At 35.0% G+C, this 26,071-nt stretch overlaps 1 protein-coding gene across 1 annotated transcript; it reads right to left on the reverse strand.

Moving 5' to 3' along the window:
* Positions 1 to 3,702: 3,702 nt before the first annotated feature.
* On the reverse strand, positions 3,703 to 24,577 carry LOC138942250 (uncharacterized). Its single transcript, XM_070312348.1, has 3 exons — positions 23,846 to 24,577; positions 13,797 to 13,890; positions 3,703 to 7,082 (listed from the first exon to the last, which is right to left on the reverse strand). Exons 1-3 carry the CDS (start codon positions 23,885 to 23,887, stop codon positions 6,331 to 6,333), a joined length of 888 nt encoding a protein of 295 aa, XP_070168449.1. The 5' UTR covers positions 23,888 to 24,577; the 3' UTR covers positions 3,703 to 6,330.
* Positions 24,578 to 26,071: the final 1,494 nt, after the last annotated feature.

Consider the following 26,071-nt stretch of genomic DNA (forward strand, 5'->3'; position numbering starts at 1 on the left):
GTGCGCCACCGCACAGCTGGTTGCAGCATGCCGAGGATTAAGAAGATGGAAGATATTAAAAAAAGAAGTTTCGTCTTGCGTATAATAAACGACCGTTGTCTTGCGCATCCATCTGCTAACGAAGAGGAGAGAAAGACAGAGAGATACCGAGGTTGGTGCAGTTGATAAGAAAATATCAGAAATTTTTTAAATAAATGTTCGGAAAAGGATTTGTGCGAAATGTTGACAATGATTAACCGTTTGAGTGCTGAAGAATTTTCTTACATATATGCTAAAAGTGCGGAATGAAATGCGGAATAACAACTGCACTTGATATGAATACAACTGGTCTCAATAGATGCGAGAATTATACTAACCAACAGCAGCCCTACCGCATTCTCGGTACAAAACAAGAGAAGCGCTATCGCGCTCCTCCGCATTTTTGGCAAACGACAAGTGAAGCGCGACAGCGCTTCGCCGCACTCAAACGGTTAAAAGCTCGATGATCGTGAAAATTCAATCTACGTGAAGAGGCAACGTCTTCTTTTCGTAAAGGGACGTCGCAAAAAGATAGAAGAAAGATAGAATTAAATATAAGAACCCGATTCTCCTTTTGTCCGATTAAAATCTAACGTCGAATTGATATCTCGGCGTGGAAAATTGATCCTTGGAAATCCCGACAGATGCGGGGATCTAATGGCCAATCGGCGCGCATTGTCTCGCCGAGGGCGCGTGCACCCGTAAACGACATTACTTTTACAGCTGCCGGAAGTATACATCTGCTACGGCGGAATCTATTAACCGTGCGGAGGAGGTCAAGTCGATTCGCTTCATAATTTTACACAATCGTGGAGAAGAAGGGAATCGTGCTAATGAGCCGCGTTTCTCTCTTGTCGAGACAAATAGTCGGGACGATTGATTAAAATTGGAAAAGAGCATAGGGATCCCTTGCACGTGGCGAAAGTCCGCCTTTATTTTCGAAAAGTGGCGGCAGCTGTCCGGAAGAAACGATCGCGGCTCGTGCTGAACACCTTTCGTCTCGAAATCCAGTCGTCTCGTGATCCTCGTGAATCTCGAAAGAATTCCGATAAAGATTCGCCGTTCATTAGTCACGCATTTCTAGAAAAACTGCTGCCTTCGTCGAGCATCAATTAAAAACTTAAAACACACAAATCACATATTGTAATTATTAATATTAAAATTATTAAAATTATTTTAAAATATTGTAATAATAAATTTTAAAAAATTGATGTTTTGTCTTCAGACTATTAATTGAGCGAAAGGATGTCGGTTCATTATCACAAGTACACAGATTTCAATTGGATTCTCTATAATTTTATACGAACGCAAGATAACATTACGCTGACAATCGATTAATATTCAATGTAGATTATCGGCGCGCTCAAGGTGTGTAAATTATCGTATTATGTGTTTTCGAATTTACTTTTCAGACTTATTCGTCTCGCATGCGCATTTGTAAAGATGCTGAAAAGGGAGAGGACGGCGCATCTGCCTGTCTTGGAATTATCCCCATCATTTATGGCTGAAATATGCAATCTCGTCGCCATCGTTATTAAAACAGTAATCAAATTTCATGGACGGAAAAATCGCAACAATACATATGCGTGCGGCACGCGTGTGGCACGCAACTTTGTGCCCCCTTCGTTTTATCTACCGCATTTGCATGCATAATTCGATTTGTCGCTATAAACGAAACTCGCAGATATGTGTTTTTCATCAAGAAGATACCTCGTCGGATAATAAAAAATAATTCTTCCGCGTGTTTTCGCTTCCATGCGAATTATCCTCGCTTTATCAAACTCACGTGTTGTCGCTATGACAAAACTGTACGACCAAAAGGACAAAGAGAAAGGAAAAACGATTATTATTATTCTGAAAAAAAGACAATATTATCCTTACCTCGGGATATATGTAGTGCAGACAAATGCGATACAAGTTTACATTAAGAGTCGTCAAGATAATTAAATTAATATTTAAATACAACAGTGTCTACTCGAATCTTGTAAAAATATTTCCTGAAAATCCCCTGATCTTCCAGGTATTTTTGTTCAAGGTTTCAGGTAAAGAGAATCTTTTAATGATATTTTGGTGCAATTTTCTAAAATAAATTTTCAAAATTATCGAAAAGAGAATTTTACAAAGAATTCTCTGAATCCCAATAAAATTCCATGAGAATTCTCTGACTTTTCAGATATAAAAAATATCCCTAAGAGAATTCCATGTTCCTTCTAGGGTTCATCTATTATGAAAAAAAAAAAATTGTTCAACGTGTACGGAGTTTCATGATCGATCAAATTGGTATATCGCTCTTTTAGTCTCGTGAAGAATTTACCTCTCACATTTATCGTCTCCTAGAATATATATCGACACGTCAATATTCTTACGATTAATGTGATCTGCAAAATGCGATGTCGACCCAGCCGCCGTCCAGGCTCAATGTCCTCTCTCAACCCCTTTTTTCGTACTCTCACCCCCGCAGCTGACGAGCTGACGCGGGACACCACCTGACGGTTACCACCCGGGACAGCTGTTCTCTCCCCTTCGCGGGGCCCGCGTACACCATCCTCCCTCCTCCATCGTCCCGCGCGCTGGCCCATGCGCATCCAAAAAACCGAGACGATTTCATGTGGTGAGAGAAAGGTCAAAAAAACCGCAGGCTTCGTCCTGCCGAACGGCAGGATGTTCCGTGGTGGAGACGAAAGGGAAGTCGCAATCGCCGACCATACACGATGATCGACCATCGCGTAATTTTACCGTCAGTATTTTTCCGCAACTTTATATGTAATACAATATTATTCATTACGGTTGCAATAAAAGACAAGCGTTTGTAAAGATTTTTAAAGAACAGAATAATATTTTTTATTATATCTAGCTAATTAAATTATTCAACGATAGAGAGGATGTTTGTCTATCTAGCCTTGGAGCAACCCCCGTTGTCGATCCGCTCGAGTAACCTAACCAAGTCTTTCTCCCTCGATCCTGGCAATGATTACGGACGGCCAGGGGATCGGCGTACGCGTGTTTCGAGAATCGCGAGACGGTAAGAAAGAAAGCACATAGATTCACTTGGTAACAGCAGTCGGCGGATTGCTTTGCCCCCCCCCCCCTCCCCCCTCCCTCCCCCCGGCTTATTTTTCGCTGGACGCGAACGTCGAAGACAACAAAAGTACCCCGACGGAGCAGATGCATGGCATGTGCTACGAACCGACACCAGATGCCCCATTGGCGTAGAGAGATCCCTCCGGACGACCCCGATAAAAGGTGTAGGGACGGCGCGCGATTCCTTTCAAGTTAGTCGCGTGCCATATCCCACGAGTTCCCTCGTTTATACGTACGGCCCCCCTCTCCGGGTTCCAACGCATCGCGGGCCGTTGCTACGGGGATGTTGAACGGACGCCCAATTTCTTATCATGTAATCTCGTCGTTGAATTTCTCTTGCTCTATTACATATATAGTACAGTTTAATGTTCTCAAATATTATATAAAACATGTGTGATATATCGTTACATTCGCGACAAATTGAGAACAAAAATTCTTCCGCAACTTCTTTCTCCCCAACACTGAGAAAAATAGAGTCAAATGTATATATATATATACATTTGACTCTATTATATGTTTATCAGCTCAATTGACTGCGTTATTTAAAACTTTCCATTTTATTATAAAAGTGTTACATTCATATTTCATCACGTGAACGCGAAATGTGCATATATACGTCCCCGATGTAACAACATTTTCAAATATTTGAGAGAAGAGCTTTTAGATTTCACGATTTGTGCCCTTAATTATAATCGAAATTGAATTAAAATAATAAAATAAAAATTAAATTTATTGAAAATATTTAAAAATATGAATTCGGAACGAATATATTTCGGACATATTTAAGGACTGGGAAGACGAGACGACGGGCTTAATTAACTTAGCGGTCGTTTATTTACTGGTCAGTGTTATCTACAGTGATTTATTGTAAAAGTAACAATAGTCGTGTATAAGTTAAAACGATATCATACATATTTACAGATTACTTCTCGATACGATCAATCGCGTGAGAGGAACGTCGATTATTTCCCGTAAAAAGGAAAGAAAGAAAAATTGCTACAAGAAAAAGAACTCTTAAAAAATTCTCCGCCATTTGCTTCATGGTCATATAAATCTCGAGCCTTTCCGTGCGATTAATTGCGATATAAAAATTCTACGACAAGTGACACACGATCGAGGTCGGATCGTCGATCTTGAGTCACTCGCAAGATCAGTTTTACTTATCTCGTTTCATTTATCCTAGCTTTTTCACTTCTCTTCTTTTTTTTTTTTTAATGCCAGATCGATCATAGCGTTAACGTCGAATCGTTTCCCTTCTATTTTAGTATGGGCCGGTTATCGAAGAATCATGTCAAGGAGAAACATTATCGAGGATGGCTCAGTTTAAAATTTCGCTCCTAGTTCGAGATGTAAATAGAAAAATACAAAATCTTTTTTCATAATGAACGGTTTTTTTAATGAAAAAAAACCACAAGACTTTTTTACAAAATTTTGTATTCTTCTCATATATTTTATATCTTTATATCTTTTGATTATTACAAATTGATTTTTCATTATTTTTAACTCTTTAGATGCGATAGTTTTGAACTAAACATTATTATTTTAAATGTAGCTCGTATTCCAATTGGCTATATAGTTATGTAATTACTATTTTTAATTATGTAAAAATTTTTTTTATGCATGTAATTGAAAATTATCCAAATCATGTCACTTTGATATAATTTGCCACAAAAGTCTCATTAATCCATTAAAATTACTATCAAAAAAAAAAAAAAAAAAAAAATAAATAAATAAATAAATTAGAAATATAAGAATTTAAATTTTTTTTATTATGATAACAAAACAATATAAAGAAAAATAATATTATATTGGATTGAAAGGAAATTTCGTGCCGTTTCTTCGGTCTTCATCTATATTAGTAAAAAACGGAACTTCCCGTTCAACCCAATATTTTAAAAAATAATGAAGAAAAACAAAATTTGTTTCTTTTCAATGGAAAAAAAAACCACATTTTTCTCAACTGTTTTTTTTTTCTATTACAAAAAAAAACCAGTTTTTTTACATCTCTACTTCTAGTAATGATTTACTAATCTACGACTGAATAAGTTCCTATTTAATCTCTGAGGTCTCGTCGTCTCTCGCCTCTAGTTTGGATTACGTACAACATTTTTGGGGGATTAAAATATTTCTCTCTTTCCTATTATCGACATTGTAACCAATATTTTCATATACGATCCATCTAAAAATTATTTTGCGCGTAATTGCTGACAAAATGCAGCAATTTATAAAAAAAAAATCTCGTTTCCCAGAATTATTAAAAAAAAATTATTCCCATAAATATAATTTATAAGATTGTAGTTTCTATTATTTTTATAAATGTTATTTTTTTATAAAAATTGTTTCGAATAATCGAGAATATATTTTACAACATTCGGAAATCATTGACGCTTATCTCATATCTCTCATATCGAGTTTAAATATTTTTCTCTGCTTTCTGTTATCCTGCTCATCGTATTTCAACTCTTTCGATCTCGCTCTTTTTACTTACAATAGACTAACCTAGAAAAATTTGTTCTAAGAATAGTCCTAGTTCTGATTCACCGGACGCTTTTCTACAGTTCACAATAATTCTAATTGCTATAGAAATTTTTTCTCTTAATGACGCCCGAAATTATTTTGACGTTCTCGGAGAGCAATTAACTGCTTGTTTGAAAAAGGAAGAGATATCTTAATTTTTGATTAAGATATTCATTGTCGAACTTTGTTCTTAATGAAAAACGAACACGTTCATATCGATCCAGCGTATGAATGCGTTCACTCAAAACTATAAAAGTAAGATCAATATTTGGTTACATTGACATTAAATCGAGAGCTTCGTTCAATATGTATGTTTAATAATCAATGCAATGTTTCGACGAAAGTAATAAATATATCGAGCGATATCTATTTGATTATGCCTCAGTAGGATAAGAAAATAATAAAATCGATAAGGAAAACAAAGAGAAAAAAATAATAATAATAATATCGTATTATTTAATTATAACGTTATAAATAAAAAACCGTGACTCGAAAAAAAAAATTACAATTCTTCTTCTTCGAAGAAGAAGAAAGTAAGGAAGCAAAGAGCCTTGCGCAAACGATCTCACAACACACCGTCTTTGTGCTCTCGCTCTTTATTTAAATAACAAGATTAATTTCTCCCAGATTTCTCGCTCTCGAAAGTTTCTCCAAAGAGACGCGCTGCAGGAGAAATAACTTTAATCGCTCACCGCCTTAATCCTGGAATCTCCATCAATCCAGAACCAGATTCATGTCTTGCGACTTGGTCTCCGTATATTCAGTATAATGAGCGAACGCCCTCTCCCTCTGCAGATCCAGGTGATTCTTCATGGCAACGACCGTGGGATGATGAGGCGGTAGCCCCTCGTCCTCGACGAGATATCGTAAAGCCTCGGTGGCGCAAGCGTCCCATCCGGTTGCCCAGGAGCCAGGATCCTGCTCCTGTTGGCTGCCAAAAGACCTCACCGCCTGTGTAGCTCCCGGATTATCTGTCCATCGGCAACGATCGAGGCTGGTAAAATCGAAAGATCGACTGTGTAGCCCCTGACGATCATGACGAAAATTTCCAAAGTTTCTGAACTTTGTAAAGTTTGCGTTCTGCTCGTCGAGATTGTCGAAAAAATGATCGCGATCGAAATCGATGTCGCTCTGATGAACAGACGTTTTCGGATGGTCCGCTTGATGATCCTGAAGGCAACCACGGCCGAGATAACTCGTGTTCTGCAGTATCATTTCCACGCTATGAGTCGAGTCTGGATGCGCAGCTCTATTGCTAGAGGTTGAAGACTGTTTCTGAGAGTACTTGAGTTCCTGGGCAAGCGAGGCAGCGAGCTGATGAAGTAACTTGGTATTCTCCGTCTGCTCGTCATCGTCCTCGAGCTCGTCAATGTCCACCTCGACGCCTTCATCTTCCGATGACGACAGAAGATCCTCGTCGTCGTCTTCATCCATGCCTAACAATGTCAGTAACCTTTCGGCGGCATCTACGCAAATTGCAAATGGTCTAGTTATTTGTTAATGCGAAGAAATTGGCACGAAGATCAAAACAAAGATGAAAACTTTTTCGATAAAGAGAAAAAGGCCAACTCTGAATAGATAAGATATCCAAAGCAAGAAAACTGACAAAATAAATTCCAAGACAATTTGCAAATCTCTAAAATCATGCAAAATATTAAGAGATTAAAGTATAACATATTGGTCGGAAGACAAAAAAATTAAAAGGGAATATTAAACCTAATTTTACTAGAAAAAATTAAAAAATAACAAGGTAGTGTCATTTTTAAATTAAATATTTCAATTTTGCTGAATTTCATTTATTTCTTGACAATCAAAAAAATAATAATTATTAATTTTTCAAATTCCATTTAGGTTTATTATATCCAAAAATGTATTGGCAAAAGCAGTCCCATTTCAAAACCACCGCGCCATTCTATTCAAAATCTATAACACCGTCAATTTTACAATAAAAATTGAAAGATATTCTTCACACATCATCCTTTAAGAAAATGTAAAAAAATCGATTTTTTGGCTTTCTAAAGTAGACTGGATCCTTAAGAACGTTATTTTTAGAAGAGACGGGAAAAAGTCTGTTTCTGGAAATGAGATGGAAGAATTCACCCCGCGTGAACCACGTCGAGTCACCGGATTCCACGTCGGATGCTGGTGTCGAGATACAAGATTCTCTCTCGAAAGAGATCAAGATATTGCAGATTCATCGCGTTTGATGTTGAATCGACGACAATGATTGAAGAAGAAGCGACGTCATTATAACAACCGGACCGCGGGCGATTCGATGAGCGAGTCCATCGCGAGGTCGACGGCCCGGTTCTGCCCGGTCCTGTGGGAATCCTGCCCCTTAAACGTCCCACGGGAACTACCTGTCGTCCGAAACCCACACCCCGCGTAATATCCGCCGCCCTGCGAATCGTCCGAATTTCGCACGAGTCTCTCCTCTTTCTCATCTCCCTCGTTTGTGCGCGGTATGTATGTGCGCCTTCATGTGTGTATGGGCATATGTGTGTTGTGTGTTATAAATGCGATATGGCACATTGACATTATATGTGTGTGTGTGCGCTAACACGCCGTTCACACACCATCCCGAGAACGGAAAGGTCGTCCGTCGAGGGTAAGTTGAAGATACCTGTTCCTGGGAACGGGAGCGATTTCGATCGGAAGGTGGCGATCGATTAAATTGTACGTTCGGGCACGGATAATGAAAAAAAAAACATAATATATCAGAGAGGCAATTAAGTTATAATTGCGAAGATTATTTAATCAAAGATAAGGGGAAGGAATAGTGCAAAACAATAAGGTATATATATATATATTTTAGGAAGTGTTAAAAAAATCTTGAAATATTTAACGCAATATGATTGTTTTAATAAATATTAATATAAATACCGAATTAAAATTTGAGACCATAAAAAGAAAGATATAGAAAAATTTTAATTAAAGAAATATTAATTTCCGTCTTTAATGCTCATAAATTTAATATGTAAAATTCGATTATTTTATTTTTAACAGTTTTGAATTAACGTTCTGATTAATAAGACGATTAAAATCGGAAGAATGTACGTAGCGCTTATACATATATGTATATCTCTAGATTATTTCCATATTTTTTTCTCGACATTGCGAATGTATTCTATCAATGTTTTTCGAACAGTTAAGCGTCGTACTTGTTCCCATACAGCACTGAAGCTTGCAAGAACATTGCTGCAACATTGTAATATTGCATATTGCAGTTTAATGTTGCAGAAATATTGCAAAGACATTATTTTACAATATAACTTTAGCAATGTTACAGCAACATTCCGAAAATATTACAAAAAAAGTATTCAATAATCGCTAGTTCATTCGTTTACCGCTATGCGGCGCATGTTGCGCTATCTATTCCGCATTTAATTTTTAATCATAATGATTATATAAAGTTTACAAAGAGCGACTAGTAAGATTAAAAAGATATAATAACTATTGTATTTTTGTTAATTTAAGTCGTATGATATGACCCTAATACAGGGGCTCAGACATTGGACTAAGAATTCTTTTAATAGTTTCCATTCTTATATAAAATCAAAAATTTGATAATAAATTTCTAATATGCAAGATACTTCAGATTTTAATAAATTAATTTTGAGATTATATAAAGACAAGAGAGATGTGAAAAAACTCGTTGTATGCGTAAATTCACCACAATCTTTTTGCATCCGGATATCTGAATATTTCGGATACAAAGAAATTGTGAATTTACGCAATTGCAAATTGAGTTTTTTCTTATTTCTCTTAGATATTCTCTGTCACTGAAGGAAGTCGAATGTGTACTGAAAAATTTGCATTTTATAATTTCGTTATTATTATAATACAGAAAAACTATATACACGCTAGATCGCTAGAACGCCTGACTCTTATAGACCTAATTTCTTATTATTTTTTTCATATGTTAAGGATATTATGTCGATAAATATACATAAAGCATTATTGCATATATATTATGTTGCTATGTTGCTACAATATTATATTGCAATATTTCTGTAGGCGGACATTTTACTGTTGCTGCAATATCATAACAACGTTGCAGCAACATTTCGCAATGTTTCTGCAATATTGCAATCTTGCAGAAAAATATTGCTGCAATGTTATTGCAATCTTGCGGTGCTGTATGGGTTCTCTCTTCTTTCTTGATGATAATAGAAAAGTCTGGACCAGTTGCGAGAGCGAGTTCATTGATTTTTCTTTTCTTTTTTCAGTCATCCTTCTCTCTCTCTCTCTCTCTCTCTCCCTCCCTCCCTCCTTCCCTCCCTCCTTCCCTCCCTCCCTCCTCAAAAGACGTCAATGCGACTCTCTTTGCCGGACGTTCCCACAGGGATACCCGTATTTAAATGCCCTGTTCTCGTATAGTCTACGAGACATGTAGCGAGGTTGGACTGGATTGGGTTAGGTTAGGTTAGGCGACGATTTAAAGGGACTGAAAGGCGTCTAACGAGCGAACCGTTTGTTTCTAGTCAAAAAAATTATATATAGACGATAGGGTATAGTAAACTATGATATCATGCTACGGATATTATCACGAATTATTCCAACAACTTATTGAATATGTATTGTAAATATATATAAAAAATGTGTATATTCTATTCAATGATTTACATAAAATATATAAGACATATATATTTTGCTTACATGAGATAATAATTATTTTTAACATGTAATATTATTTTTCAAATACTCAATGTGTGTTCTCCATACAGGCGAATCGTGACTTACGGTTGGAAATAAAAGAAATAAATGACTTTTTTTTCATAAAATACGATTTTTTCTTAAAAAATTAACAATCTTGTTTATATCAAAAAATTTTTTCATATATATATTTTTTAACATTTTTATTATCATTAAAGAGTGCCGGTGTCTCTTACACACAATTGATTTTCCTCCATCAATTCACAAATATAAACATCTTATAAATTAAAAACTAATCTTTTTTTATCCTTTTATTTTAGGTTTTCGAAAATAATTTAATGGGTTAATGAATGCATAATAAACATTTTTAATATACGGAAAAACATTTTTATTGTGCATTGAAAATTATTTGAATCATATCGTATTTTTTGCTATATAATTTGCCGCAAAAGTCTCCATTAACTCGTTGAAATTACTTTCAAAAAAAGATAAGTTAAAAACACAAGAGCTTTAATTTTTTTTTATTATATTAATCAAAAATATACAAAAAAATAATGATATATTTACAAAAATTACGAAAAAATTAAATTTGTTTTTTTAATTAAAAAACACGTTTTTTTTCTTATTAGAAAAAAAAACGATTTTTTTACATCTTCACTCATAGTCATAAAAACTTATTGTTCTCGTTCGGAAATAATGACGTAATATATCGCCGTTAAAACTATGTGCGGATCGACTGTTATCGTGACCAATCAATTGGCATCTCATCGTGACGATCGTAAATTTATTTACGAGTGACATTACGATTATATTGTTCAACGATATCGCCTGAAATTGCTCCGTCGAGAGAGGGTCATAATTCTCGTCGGTGAATAGAAATTCCTGTAGCTGCGCGTATACAGAAAGCCGACATTAGCATAGAGAATTCATATATTTCAGAAGAAGATCGACGAGAGACGCAAAGTTATTCCACCGAGCAGTAGCTGATTTATATTCCGTGATTAATGACATCGACCTAATAAATTTTAATGGCTCACTCGTTTCACAAGTAAATACGCATACAAAGTTGCGCGATTGTACATCGGCTATCACCGAGCGATATCTACGTCATTTGCGCCTTATTAAAAGTTTTTAATCGAAGCGATTCGCAAAAGATTGCATTCCCGTCGCGTTTTCTCGCGAATCATTTTATCGCTGCGAGAATCTCCCAACTCGACGAGTTAATTGGATTGGCTCTCATACAAATAGAAGTAAGTTTCTTTACATCAAAATGTAAGAAGTAAAATTTTAAGGCTTCCCCGTCTGAAGAAAAAGATATTTTTGTATAGAATTTATGTTCTAATGATCTATAAAAATTATTATACGTTAAAATGTGCAATAAACAATTTTAAGTGAAAACAAATTCAATTAATATATTTTGATGCTATTAAACGACTAATTCAACAATTTTTTTCACAAAATGGCGACAACTCTCTAACGTTTCATTAACAAAGAGAAATTAATGCGGCTATTCTCACGCTCGAAAAAACCGCTGAGAGAAAACGGCAGGATCCGACCAACGTTATTGTAAGAAACACCGGGGACTTTTTTTTTTTTTTTTTAATGTATATATATAACGGGGCGCGAGCAAAGATTTTCTAGGGCACGAGAATCTCGCTGGGGCAGGTATATTCTCTCTTACGACGTCGTAAAATATTTCTACTTTGTGTTCGAGACTAAAGAAAGATGGAAAATTTCCCGTATTCATGGGTGATATCAATTTGTTCCATATTACAGTGGAATTTCGCAAAGAGGACAGTGACGCATAGCAAAGATATACATATGCTTTATTACATAACAATAATTTAATTAGGAACGAGAAGGGAAGAGCTGACGCAATGCGTAAACGTAATTATCTCTTTCATTTATTAAAACCCATATTATACACGTTATTTTCATTCCGGCACAAATCACACAAGCGAAAAAATAAGAAAAGAATGCAAGCATGTTTCTGAAATTCTAAATTCTTTAAAATAATTAAAAAATAATTTTGAAAAAATTAAAATAAAACAGTTCGTGTATTTTGAATTACGATCGATGACTTGCTCGTTTCATATTTTCAATTTTAATTTACGATAATTTTTTTCGATGATTTAATTTATATTACGTTTCTTTCTCTACTGAGAATCTCAAATTTGAGGATCGGGACATCTGGATTTAATATGTAAAATATTACAATATAATATAATTAATAAACGCACACGCACTGTCAATTGCAGTAGCTCATTAAATGGCTTTCTATCGAGGGGTAAGTCACTGGTGGTTATAGTGTACAAAAATTACCCTTGATACGGATTACCTTTAAATTACCTCAGATTACTTAAGATTATCTCAGATTACCTCAGATTATCTAAGGCTACCTTAAGGGACTACATACACCTAGCGGTAGGAAAAATAGGAGGAAATTTGACAATTTTTTTTTTATAAAAGAAATTTTTTTATTAAAAAATCTCTAGCTACATCTTAAAGTAGATCCTTAATGTATACTTGGTAAAATTTTCATTAATAAATATTGAAAAATGTACCCTGGAGACGTCATCTCCTGGAAGCTGTTTGACGATGCGGTAACCATTGTAGCTCCTCCAATTTTTATCTGAAATCAAAAATCAAAAAATCTTCTCAAAGTATATAAAAAAAGAGAGTTTCGTCGTAGTCGATTTTTTAAATTGTAATTTTTCGAAAAATGGCGGCCATTTGAATGCAAAGATATAATTTTTAATCTGATACCTTCGCATTCAAATGGCCGCCATTTTTTGAAAAATTAAAATTTAAAAAAATCGGCTACAATAACTTCCTTATTTTATATACTTTAAGAAATTTTTTTGGCTTTTGATTTCAGGTAAAGATTAGAAGAGCTACAATGGTTACCGCTTCGTCGAACAGCTTTCAGGAGATGACGTTTCCACGGCACATTTTTCAATATTTATTAATGAAAATTTTACCAAATATACATTAAAGGACCTACTTTAAGATGTAGTTACAGATTTTTTAATTAAAAAATTTTTTTATGAAAAAAAAAATTGTCGAATTTTCCCCTATTTTTTCTACCGCTAGTACGTTCTTGTACGCAGCTCCTTAAGAGCCAACTTCACATAGGTCCTTAAGAATACCTAAAATTACCTACAGATTATTTGATATTACCTTTAGATTACTTAAATTTCCTATTAGATTACCCAAGATTATTTGAGAATGCTAAAGATTATTTAGAATTATCAAAAATTATCTTGGATTACCCAAAATTTCCTTTGGATTGCCGCTGAATTACCTAGCCCTTGTACAAAAATTACCTCAGTGACCAACCCTTCGCTTTCTATGCTTCAAGTTTTTGGATTTTTTATTTGGAACTTGCGCAAAAAAGCTTTTAATTTAATAATTTTGGACTTTAATAGCTTTACAATTACAAGCAATTGTTGTTGAAAATAAGATGTATCAAATTATCGAGAAACGGATACGTATTTGAATGATTCGTATTTAAAATGAATTACCTCGTATTGTAGGGGAATTATCCGTAATGTCGGTAGCCAGATCAACGAAATCTTCCAATCCTCCGCCATCTCCTCCGCAATCCATCATCGTGTCCTGCGCAAAATAATATAGACAAAAAGAGAAATCTACTCCGTATAAAGTGTGTTATAAAAGTCGAGTTGAAAAATCGATAAAATAAATAGATAAAATCTATATACATTTATCATCACTTCCATTTGATTGCAATCGTATTGTCTGAAGCGAAACTGTCGGTGGAAAAAGAAATTATCCATTAATTGTTTCCAGAGAGTCACGGATCACGAAAATGTGCCTATTCGCGGTTTCAATCAATTTCTATATGTCAGAATTAAATTGCGAGCATGTGTGGAATACAATTGAAATATTCGAACAAAATTTTATATCGCGGTAAAATATTATTTTAATCGTAAAGTAAAATATTAGGTGTACAACTTTGCTTCCGCCGTTTTCCTATAGATGGCTTTAGCGGTAAGTAGTGGTCGAAATAAATAGATCATAGACGTCATGCGATAAACTTGGGCATCTGTCAACATAACCCCATAGAAACATTAGTCGATTTGTGTCCGCATCATAAAGTTATTCTCGATTGAAAATGTCAGTTTACGAGCCAAATTCTCGTCATTGGGAGGTTTTAATTTTCTGCTTCAATATGAAGAAATCTGCGGCTGAGGCTCATCGAATGCTCTCAAGTACTTATGGTAAAGCCGCTATTAGTGAAAGAACGTGTCGTGAGTGATTTCAACGCTTCAAGAACGGTGATTTTCACGTCAAAGACCGGCATAGCGGTGGAAGAGAGAAGGTTTTCGAAGATGCAGAATTGGAGGCATTACTTAATGAAGACTCGAGTCAAAGTCAAAAAGAATTGGCACGATCATTGGGAGTGGACAATACTTTGAATCATAAATGTATAACCAGTTTTTTACAATAAAGCCTTAAATTTCGGAAAAAAAACGGCGGAAGCAAAGTTGTACACCTAATATTATATTATATAAATTGTAAATATTATATTAATTGTAAAATAAATAATCACAATAAAAAATATGACGTGATGAAAAGCATGATAATTAAAAAGCAGTTAGAATTTTGCTAAGAAGATGTTTCCAAGATTCAACGTAATCGTCAATTTCGAGACTTGCAACGCGCCATGTCGTAAATTATTGCAAATCAGTAACTACAGTATTATTAATGCCGTCATTTATATAACTTTCGCGTAATATTGCACGCATTAACGATGCTCGGAGTTGCCTCCAAACCGTCAATTTGCCGCGAAACTTGATAATTCGCAAGGAGACGCTATTGGCCCGTTCGATCGAGAAAGGCTTTCCCCGAAATAATTATTGTTCGCGATCGCACATAGGAATTGCGACGATTTCTCTCATCATCGATGATCGCGAGTCATCCTTTGATCTTAAATCTACCAACTGCACGTTAAATATCAAAATAAATCAGAATAAAAATAAAGATCTTTGCTTATCTCTTATTTTATTACAAAATAGATTTATATTAATGTTCATTTTTACTATCTGTTATAAAACATTTATTTATCATATATTTATCCCTTCATGAATAAGCAGCAGTTACGTAAGACACGTATAATCTTTGTTACATCAAGCTTTCAACTATTAACAGGATTCCTCAACGTGTTCATGCAACTCTACACATGGCACGTTTCCAGCAATAACCATAAACGGATTAACGGTAAAAAAATCGCCAGCACTTTCACTTGGGCTTTACGCGGCATGTAAGCATAATAGAAATTTTCTTATAGCGGCAATATATTCGGCTTTCTTCTAACGATTTGGCTACTGACCGGCCGAGAGACAGGGGTTTACGATCGACCTTGGCTCTTTATAAGATATCCGAAATTTTTTGTCTCCCGAGTGGAAAAAAATACGCAAGCAGGTAAACTGTAATTGCTTATCCAGTGACCCAGTGGCCGAGGCAATAAACGGAACCGCGAACACACAAGGCGAAGACAAATAATTGTATTGTATCGTAGAAATGTAGAGGGAGCGTGTCCGTTTGTATCGCAGGAAACATACGAGAATCGATTCCTGTACAATGCTTAAGCTCAAGGCACCAAGGTTACGCAAGAACCGTCACCTCTGGAAGAAAAGGAAGAAAATTGAAAAGGGTTTTTCTGACGGGAAGAAATTAACTCTTGCCCCGACGAATTCCCTCAGGGACGGGTGAAAGCGAGAACGCAATTGTGAAAGTTTGTGGAATGGAAATTAAAACGATCGCGCCGCCGATCGTGACGGAAACTTAAAAACGGAAACTGCATCGGGAATAAAAGAAGAAGGGACGGAAAAATAGGAACACAATCGAAGTAACTTCTGTGCGATCATCGCGATTCTAAACCGCGATACTAATCGATAAAATATAAAGTATGGTTAAAGTACGATATATGATCGCGATTAAATATTCATCGCGTAATTAATATTCTCGGCCTATATACATACGATCGACGACGATAGCGATGTTGCGCGTCTCCGCGATAATAGGATGAAATTATAGCTTCGGCTCGCAACAATGTACATATTTAACGCACACACCGGTTCGTATAAATTAATATGCGTTACCAGAGATGAGATTCCACGCCCAAGTCATTCTAACGTCGATTAAGATCGAAAAGAGTATACTAAAAATATCAAACAAGGCTTCGACCGACTTCATCTCATTCGTTGCGTGCTAATTATCGCCATTAAAGGAAAATAGCTTCAATTATGAAAATTATGGTCATAACTTAATGCGTTCGAATCGATATATTCTCGCGGCTTCTCGTCGCTAATTGCTTCGATATGGAAATAGATTGTAAAGCGAATCCGAATATTCGAACTTGCGCGCGGTTTGATCTGTGTCTGTATCGCGAAATCAAGGGATCGCGATATAATCGGCATATGCAAACGAGAAGTGAAAAGAAGATTTTGCATTGTGTATAAATTTTCGCCGTTAAGACTTTCTCCGGATCGTCGAGGAGATAATCGGACAGGAATGCTAAAATATAGCGAATGCGAAAACTTCGATAATGTCTTTGTCGTTTCATATCCTTTCCTTAAGTCTCTTTCGTTAAATCGACACGCAATAAACGCATGCAAATTCGGATCCGGTGTATCGCTTTCGTATTATTCCGCATAATCGAGGCGGCCGAAGTACGTTCTAATCGATACGCGAAATCGAAGAGCGTAAATAGATCTCGAGACCGTATTTTCTCTCTCTCCCTCTCTCGTTTTTTTTTTTTTGCAGTTTCAAAGCTTCGCTTCAGGAAGGTAAATGGACCAATCCGAAAGCAAAGTGCATTTGGGTTGCCAGTTATCGAATCGTGTTTGGCCGATGTATGCAAATCTTGGACAATTCGAAGAAATATTTATTTACCTTTGTAGGAAGAAACATGAACGTGCTTTAATGAGCTTGCGCAATTCATATACGGAAAGGAAAACGCGCAACAAACTACGGACGTCGCCCCTTCGTGACGGCTATTCGGATATTCGGGCCATCGATCGCGAGTTAAAATGCGAGTGTTTAGTTAACGGGTCGCAGACACGCCCGATTATCTTCGCCAACTGTAGAGAACAATCGACTACATTGATTCTATTACGACAAAGAGATATTTGAGATATATGGTTGTAATAAAATTTGAGAAACATGTAAATTCAAAAATTTTTGCGGCGCACTCAGAATTAAAATTATATGTATAAATATAAAAATTTATTAATTATACAATCTTATATTACATATTTTTGTGTCTTCTTTTTATTAAAATCTCTCGCGATATTTAGTTGTTTAACTCTTAATTAATAAAAATAATTATAATAAATAAATCATAATAAAGCGTAATAAAAATATCATAAATAAATCATGAATAAAACATAAGAAAAAATAAATAAATTATAATAAATAAATAAATAATGATAAAAATAATTTAATATTGTATTTTTATTATAGAAAAATATTTAAAAGAAATTTATCTATTTTGAACCAATGCAAATTGCGATTTCAATGATTGATTTATAGGCTGTACCAATTCCCACAGATAGCGCAAACCTATAAACATTCTATGCATATCCTTCCTAGTAAATATTTGAATATTCTAATAAAGTGAAAAAAACGATCTATGAATCTGCATTGAATTTTAAAATAAGACCGTTCTAAATATAATGTTTTAAGCAAATTTATAAAACAAATTTTTAACACGAGAATATTCTACAAAGAATCATAGATAATTCTATAAGAATATCCTCAAAATAGTATATTCGATAAATACAATAATCAAAGAATTCATTGTGCTTTCAGGGATATCTGTCAGCATTCGAGAGAAATGATAAACGCGGACGCGGTTCAATTAGACAAATTGATAAATTTGCTAGTTTCATTTTTCAACGCCATTCTTTCATGTAAAAGCGATTTTTGTCTCGTTCAAATCGTTCCTCGAAAATGACATGCAGGTCAATGCAAAACAATAATAACTCTTACATTTCTTATGCAAAAGTTTATTGGACTTGTTTCGCGCAAATTACCAATTCGCTAATTAAATCCCAAACCAAGTCGTGTGAGTCCATCACCTTACAAAAATCCGTAACAAATCATAAGTATCGGATTATTAGTATATTTACATTACTAATATTATAAATTAATGTTTAAATTATAATATTATTTAAATTATATATATATATTGTATATATATATATATATATATATATATATATATATATATATATACACAGGGTGACCTACTTAAAGTGTTACAAGCTAATAACCCTAAAAATATTTGTCAAATCAAAAAATTTGTTCATGAGAAAGTTTCATGTTTTTAAGGGACTTTTCTAACTATGTAAACATAAAATTATCCCCGCTCCCCCTCTAAAGGGAGATAACTTTAAAATTTTATATGGAACCCCACATTTTTATTGCATATTTTTATAGCTTATCTCGAGAGCTTTTCAAAACACTGTAATAAAGTATTTTTTCATTAAGTACTTTTTGAATTATTTTGTATGTCTTAATCTGACATATTTTGATATAAAAAATGAAATATTTAGTTTTCGATAATCTTACCGTAATACTTTTAATTACAAAATAATGAGACAAATCAATTAGTGTAAAAAAAATTATTGTTTTTAAGAAAAAGTATGTAATTATATACAATGTTTTTTTTTTTTTTTTTTTTTTTTTACACTAATTGATTTGTCTCATTATTCTGTAAAGGTTCTCTATAAGTATTACGGTAAGATTATCGAAAACTAAATATTTTACGAGATATTTTATTTTTTATATCAAGATATGTCAAGATTAAGATATAAAATAACTCAAAAAGTACTTAATGAAAAAATACTTTATTATAGTTTTTTAAAAAGCTCTCGAGATAAGCTATAAAAATATGCAATAAAAAATAGGGGATTCCATATAAAATTATTAAGTTACCCCCCGCCCTCTTTAGTGGAGAAGCGGAGGCAATTTTATGTTTATATAGTTGGAAAGGCCCCTCGAAAACATGAAACTTTCTCATGAACAATTTTTTGATTTGACAAATATTTTTAGAGTTATTTAGCTTGTAACATTTTACGTGGGTCATCCTGTATATATAATATTATTTAAATTAATATTAAAATATATATTTAACTAAATATGTTTTATTAAATATATTATATTTTTATTCGAGAAAGAAGATTATCGATAACAAGCCTTGCGTGAAAATGAAGCTAGATTTGAAAAAAAAAGAGAAACGAGACTAATTGAATCTCATAAAGTCAGTTCTAGCCGCGAGAACGGAAAGTGATTAAGAATCGAAGGATCTTGAAGATCGGATCGAGTTGGGTACTTTGAGAAAAGAATCCCCCGGAGACGATCTATTCGATTTCGTTCGGATATGCGAGGCCGTGTCCTTACAACGAGTATTTCTCCTCAGTCTCTCTCGTCTTTATCGAGACACAGGGATATAAATAGAACGAGAAGGCAGAGTAACTACAGCACATACGCTAGTAAAGGGACACGTTTGACCACTTCGGTGCAGTCATCTCCACGTTCGTTGCCAGGCAAAACGGATGTAAGGTGCCAAGGAGACGATTCCGAATTCAAAGAGCGCCGCGCGACTTGAAATGGGTGGTCCTAAAAGAATACATGAAATTTCGAGGAAAACTCGACGGTATATCTCAAGATTTAAATGTGAAATTTAGACATGAATGAATTGTTTATATTTTATAAACGATACGCGAATCGCATTCGAGTTGAGTTTGATCCTCGAATATATCTTGGTATTATAGTTAAATACGAAACTATATAAATGAATGTATTTTTTACGAGATCAATGATACTGTAGATAGTTAATCATCTGTTTTTATTTGTATCAAGAGTATGTGCGTGTATATGTAAGAAATATCTTTATAAATCATTATTTTTATTTTTATTTCTAATTAACAAAAATAATCCTAATAAATAAGCCATAATAAATTATAATAAAAAATCATAAATAAATCACAGTAAAAAGTAAGTCATAAATAAATCATAATAAAAAATAGATCATAAATAAATCATAATAAATAAATAAATAATAATCACCGCTTGATGACACTCAAGATTAAAAGTTCTAAGATACTCTATATATTCGATATAAAGCAAAAAAAAAATATAATATAAATTTCTTGTTTTTGTAAAAGCAAGATCAGATAAATATGATTTATTCTTTGCCATTTTCATTTTCAAGAATGACAAAAGAACTCTAAATTATATTCGAACGGGATTCAACGAGAGATAGCGAGAAAGAAAAGAAATCACGTCTTATAAATTAGCGGAACAAAATGAGCAGAACCAATTCTAAATAATAGTTTTATTTGTTGCTAAAAAGTTGCGGTTTTTCTTTTTTTTTAGCACCAAATTCATGTAAGCAACAAATTTTTTTCTTGTGGTTTACTCTTGTAACGTTGCACGTTGAGAGGTTTTTCGCTATTGTTTAAATTTATTCTGCAAGCAACCAATTAGATATCTCAAGAGCAACAAATTCTCATATTATATTGTTATGTACAATTTTGTTGCTATATAAGCATACATATATTGTTTCGCTAATTTAAACTTCTTTTAGCGGAATATTATTTTTTAAAGAAACTTACAGAGCAACACATTATTTCTTCGACAACTTTTTAGCAAGAAATGAGTAATGAATAAAGATATTAATTAGAATTGATTCTGCTCATTTTGTTCCGCTACCTTATAAGATGTAGAGAAATCGTAAAGTGAAGAACTTTGAAGAGAAATGATCAAAGTTTCAGAGAATTGTTGAAGCGAACTCGAGATTTATTCCGTTCGTTGTAATAAATACAAATATCGAAACTGCGAAAAAAGAAACCAGACGAAGCACCGAGAGCAACCCCTATTTTATGCAAGATTGCATTTCTCGAAAGATATTTCTTTCCCTCAAAGTTCCGGAGAAGCGCATGGACATCGGGAATGCAGTTAACTGCAGAAAAGGGCGCAATGGGATTCAATTTGAAATTCTAATTCGCCCTCAGCCGTCGTTCCGATAGAATTTTAAACGAGAAAACTCTCGCGGCGAGATGACTCGCAGCGCGCGAAGAAAGAGAGATCGAAGTTGAGAGATAAATAACTAAGTAGACGTCGAGCAAACGAGAGAGAAGAGGGCTTAGAATTCATAAAGCAGATCTAAGATTCGTAAACAGGATATTACAGTTACGAGAAAGAGAGGAAGAGAGAGAGAGAGAGAGAGGAAAAGAAAACATTGCAATAAAGATGATGATATTCTCAAGCAGCGATCGATGTAATTCCATAGTGTCGGGTGGAAAGAGGGTAATAACGGACGCTTAAATCGATATACGCGCCCCTATTTACCGTTAATAACACTCGACTGGGGTCGGAACATACCGAGCAGTGCGGATGAGAGGAAAAGAGTTGCCTCCATAATCCACCCCCGCGTCCCATAAATCGCGCACATCGCGCGGATAGAATCAGAATTATTATCGCCGCGGGTAGATACGCGAGCTCTTTGCGCAAATGGAAAATTTAAGGGCCTCGTTTACTTTAGAGGGCCAAATAAATATCGATCTTATTTTATATTTTCTGAAAGTATTAAGAATACGTCTTTCAAATTTTGTCGAAAATATTCGCAAAATTGAGAGATTTATAAGACTTCAAATAGAATGATGCGCGGGTCTTGAAATGGAAAACTTACAATACTTTAAACGCGTTTTTCCAAAACACTATTTTCAAAGTTGACGTGAAGGTTATTTTGAAAATTAATGAACCAAACAATTTTTCTTTAACAAAAGGAAAACATTTTTTTAAGGAAATCCAAACCCATTTATAACATAATGTAAAAAATTAATATTTAATATTCTTCTGATCTTCGAGAAATGAAAAACTTTCAACAGAATCAAAATATCTAATTTTTAAATGGCACTACTTTGTTACTTTTCAATTTTCTCCAATGAAATTAGATTCAAAATATTCTACTACTATATAAATATCCTATAGAATAAAACTAGACTGAGTTTATTTATTTCAGACAATTGTATACGAGCGAACTATGCATTTTTTCGTATTGAAAAAAAAAAAAAAAAAAATTTAATATTCAAGATTTAAAAATACTGACATACTGTTTAAATATCGATAAAAACATATGTAAAACGGCAAAACGATTAATCTCTAATATTTTTCAAAAATTTCTAAAAATAATCAATTCTTTAATACCGCTAGAGTAGATTGGGTCCTTAATGAATATTAATCATTGAACGACAATTGATATGTAAAATATCAAAAAGATCAATTTTTAAATTTACATATTCTGCAGCCGGCTTTTCACGTACAAAACTCTCTATACATAATAGTATCGCTTTCTAATGCACAGAACGAAAAAGCGATCGGGAGAAACGACGAGCTATTATTATCCGAAACCATTGATTCACGCGAAAAAAAAAAAAGAAAAGAAACAAGGATTTGTTTCGCGCAATCGCACGGAAAACGAATGAGCATGCAAGACAGAGAACGAATGAAAAAAAAGGCCAATTCGCAATCGATTTCGGGCAGGTGCAAAGAGGGTGAATGCGATCGTAAATACAGGTAATTATCGCTCAAATTTTTTCGAGGATATCCGACGGAGAGAGAGAGAGAGAGAGAGAGAGTAGAATAGATATATACGGAACTCTTTCACTCTACGAAAATCGTCAAATTGACGATTAAGATGTCAATAACACAAATGACACACAAGTGCTATTTATGCGCTTATCGGGTGGGTTAAGTGGAAACAATCTGTATCAACATTGCTGTAATTTAGCGCGATTAAGTTGATGCGGGGCAAAAATGTTATGAGATTTTTTTCTATTTGCTCATCCCAGGCCATCGTTATCATTCTTATCATTTGCGACGTTGTTTTATTGTTATACTATCATTATTCCATATTTTATTGTTTTTCTTTTTTATTAACGATAAGAGATTAGTAACTACACATGATGTTTGCTCAACTTCAAATTAAATAACGAACATTCGCGCGCACACACACACACACACATAAATTTTAATACTTTAAAAGCTATTTACATTTTGTATATCTCCAAATAACAGAATATTTCCTTACGTCTTTTTTAGCTTTTTTTGAGAATAACTTGTTTGGTAAATTATATATTGAGAAAAATTATTGAGAATTATTATTTATGACATCGTCAATCTATATCAGGTCTTAATTTAAAATTGTGGTCTCGTAATTTGAAGTTTATTTATAAAATTTATTTTCACTTATTATTTTTGTCCGAGAACTATAATTATCTAAATGTATATTTCTCGAGAAGAAGAGGCTGTTCTTCGAATTCTCGAAAGATTCAAAGAATCCGTAATAAAAAAGGAACGTCCGTTACTCGATGAACATCGTTAACAGCAGTTTCTCGGAGCAATTTAAATAAAAATGCGCCGCGACAACTCGTTCTGGAAGTTTAAAGCGTTAATTCTCGAACGTCGCGGAAACGGCACATTAACCTGAAAGATCGCGTGAATCGGGAATGCGAACCGATTCATATCGGCGATTACGTACCTCCGACAAGGCGTCCTCCATCATATCGCTCGTGTCCCTCATGACTCCCGATGGAAACTAGCACCGACAACAATCACTCAACGCCCACGTTCTCTCTACCTCTCTTCTCCGTGAGAGACTCTTCTTCCGTCTCTCTCTTTTCTTTTATCTTCTTCTGCACTCTTCTTCTCTCGCACCCAACGTGTTCCTCCTCTCTTTGCTCGCTTCGTTATCTCTCCTCTCGCTTGTCGAGAAAAAGAGAGAGAGAGAGAGAGAAAGAAAGATACCAGCTACCCGCAACGAGAAGGCACGATGACAAGTGCTCGCGGGCCGCTCTCTCCAGCACCGAAGAGGAATTCCGTGACGTCACGAGCAATACATTTCTGCCATCGCCAGCGGGCGGGCGATCTCGCGGGTGCCGAGACTTCTACCGCTGCTACGACTTTTGACGGATCGATCGTATCGTCTCTCCTGGGACCGCTCGCGCCTCCTCTTCACCTCGTCACAGAATTCTCGGCGAAATATAGCTGGACGCGAAATAATATCTCGCGCGATACTATTGAGTCGTGCACGATGTACACACGATGAGTTCTTCCTTCGAGAGGTGTTCCGGCACCTCTTACCAGTGTTCACCACGCGCTACCGGCTCCGCGATCCATCGTAGTGCGCGACTTCGGAGACACTAAACGGCCGCGCGCGCGCGCTGGCAGGTAACGCCGAGTGCTGGGTGCTGGCAGTGGCAGGTCGAGACCCTCCTGCCAGAAGGCAGATCTGCCACCATGACAGCCGTCGTCGGCGCACGCTCGTGTTTCTCCATCTCTCTCTGTTTCTCTTCTCTGTCCCTCTTACCCTCGTCCGATTCCGTAAGAGTGCGCAGGGTCGAATGTCGATAGGTTTTTTCTCTTTCCGTTAAAAAGAAAATGTCAAAATGAAGAAATGAAGAAATGAAGAAATGAAGAAATGAAGAAATGAAGAAATGAAGAAATGAAGAAATGAAGAAATGAAGAAATGAAGAAATGTCGAAATGAAGAATGTCAAAACGAAGAAATGTCAAAATGGGCAAATGTCGAAATGAAAAAATGTTAAAATGAAAAAATGTCAAAATTCAGGAATGCCAAAACAACGAAATGACGAAATAAAAATATGCCAAAGTGAAGATGTTAAAATGGAAAAAATGTCAAAACGCAGAAATGCCAAAATGAAGAAATGTTAAAATAAAAATACATCAAAATGAAGAAAATTTTACTCTGTACATAATAATAATCGATTTACCTCGCAACTCTACATATAATTAAATTACACGCACGAGTGCGGTGGAACGAGTCGAGAACTTCTTGGCGGAGTTAATTTCGTCGACTAGAGGAGATTGGCGCCCCATCACTGCGTGACGGCACTGGCGATGGTCTCGCCGCTGTCTCTCCGTTCAACTTCCATTCACGCGCTCCGTTCATCTCCGTTTACACCCGTCCCTCTTCCTCCTCCTCCTCCTCCTCTTCCTCCACCGGGTTTCACATGCTGGTCGCGCGACTTGACAGCGCAGCTGCCTCCGTCTCTTGGACTTGCTCGCCAGACGTCGCGCCATCGCGGCCTCTTCATTGTCGTCGCGACGCTATCGCGGAGGTTCGCGAGACATCCGGCGAAATCAGACATCACGCACACGCATTACGCTCTCTCATTACGGCAAAAATTATGACACAATGCATTATATGTATATACAGAGTGGGGCATTTAAAGTGTTACAAGGTGTTTTCTCCGAAACTTGACATCGTACAAAAAGATGTTTTTGATAAAATGTATAGGATTTTAAGGGAAAAAAAGATTATTAATCTTGAATTTTAACTAAAATCATTTTTCAAGGTCATGTGAAAGTTAACTTATTGTTAGTTTTTTTAAATGGAACCATCCTCTAATTTTTATATAATTCGATTCGACGAAGGAAAATACATGGTTGTTTTTAAAAAAAGTATGAACAAGCAGCTATATATATATGTATATAGCTGCTTATTCATAAGTTATGAGAGTAAAATGGCCAAAAATTGATTAGTTTACGCGATATATTAATTTGACATAATTGTACCTAAACTATGAAATATCTCTAAAATATTAATTTTTCGATTATCTCAATAGTTTTATGGGTCTATCTAATAGTGACTACGTATAAAAAATAATTGTTTTTAAGAAAATTATCTACAATGTATTTTTTTAAACAATTATTTGTTTTTTTTGGCACTAATTGATTTGTCTCAT

Source organism: Polyergus mexicanus, unplaced genomic scaffold (genome assembly GCF_030449975.1).
Source record: "Polyergus mexicanus isolate NDT 795.1 unplaced genomic scaffold, iyPolMexi1.0 SCAF_22, whole genome shotgun sequence".
Lineage (NCBI taxonomy): Eukaryota > Metazoa > Arthropoda > Insecta > Hymenoptera > Formicidae > Polyergus > Polyergus mexicanus.

What these genes read in the sequence shown, in the direction of transcription:
- LOC138942250 (XM_070312348.1), bottom strand. Translation starts at nt 23,887, where the DNA reads ATGAGGGACACGAGCGATATGATGGAGGACGCCTTGTCGGAG. An exon ending in TGGAGGACGCCTTGTCGGAG is followed by an intron (nt 13,891 to 23,845) that starts GTACGTAATCGC and finishes TATTTTGCGCAG; the next exon opens with GACACGATGATGGATTGCGG. An exon ending in TAATTCCCCTACAATACGAG is followed by an intron (nt 7,083 to 13,796) that starts GTAATTCATTTT and finishes CAATTTGCGTAG; the next exon opens with ATGCCGCCGAAAGGTTACTG.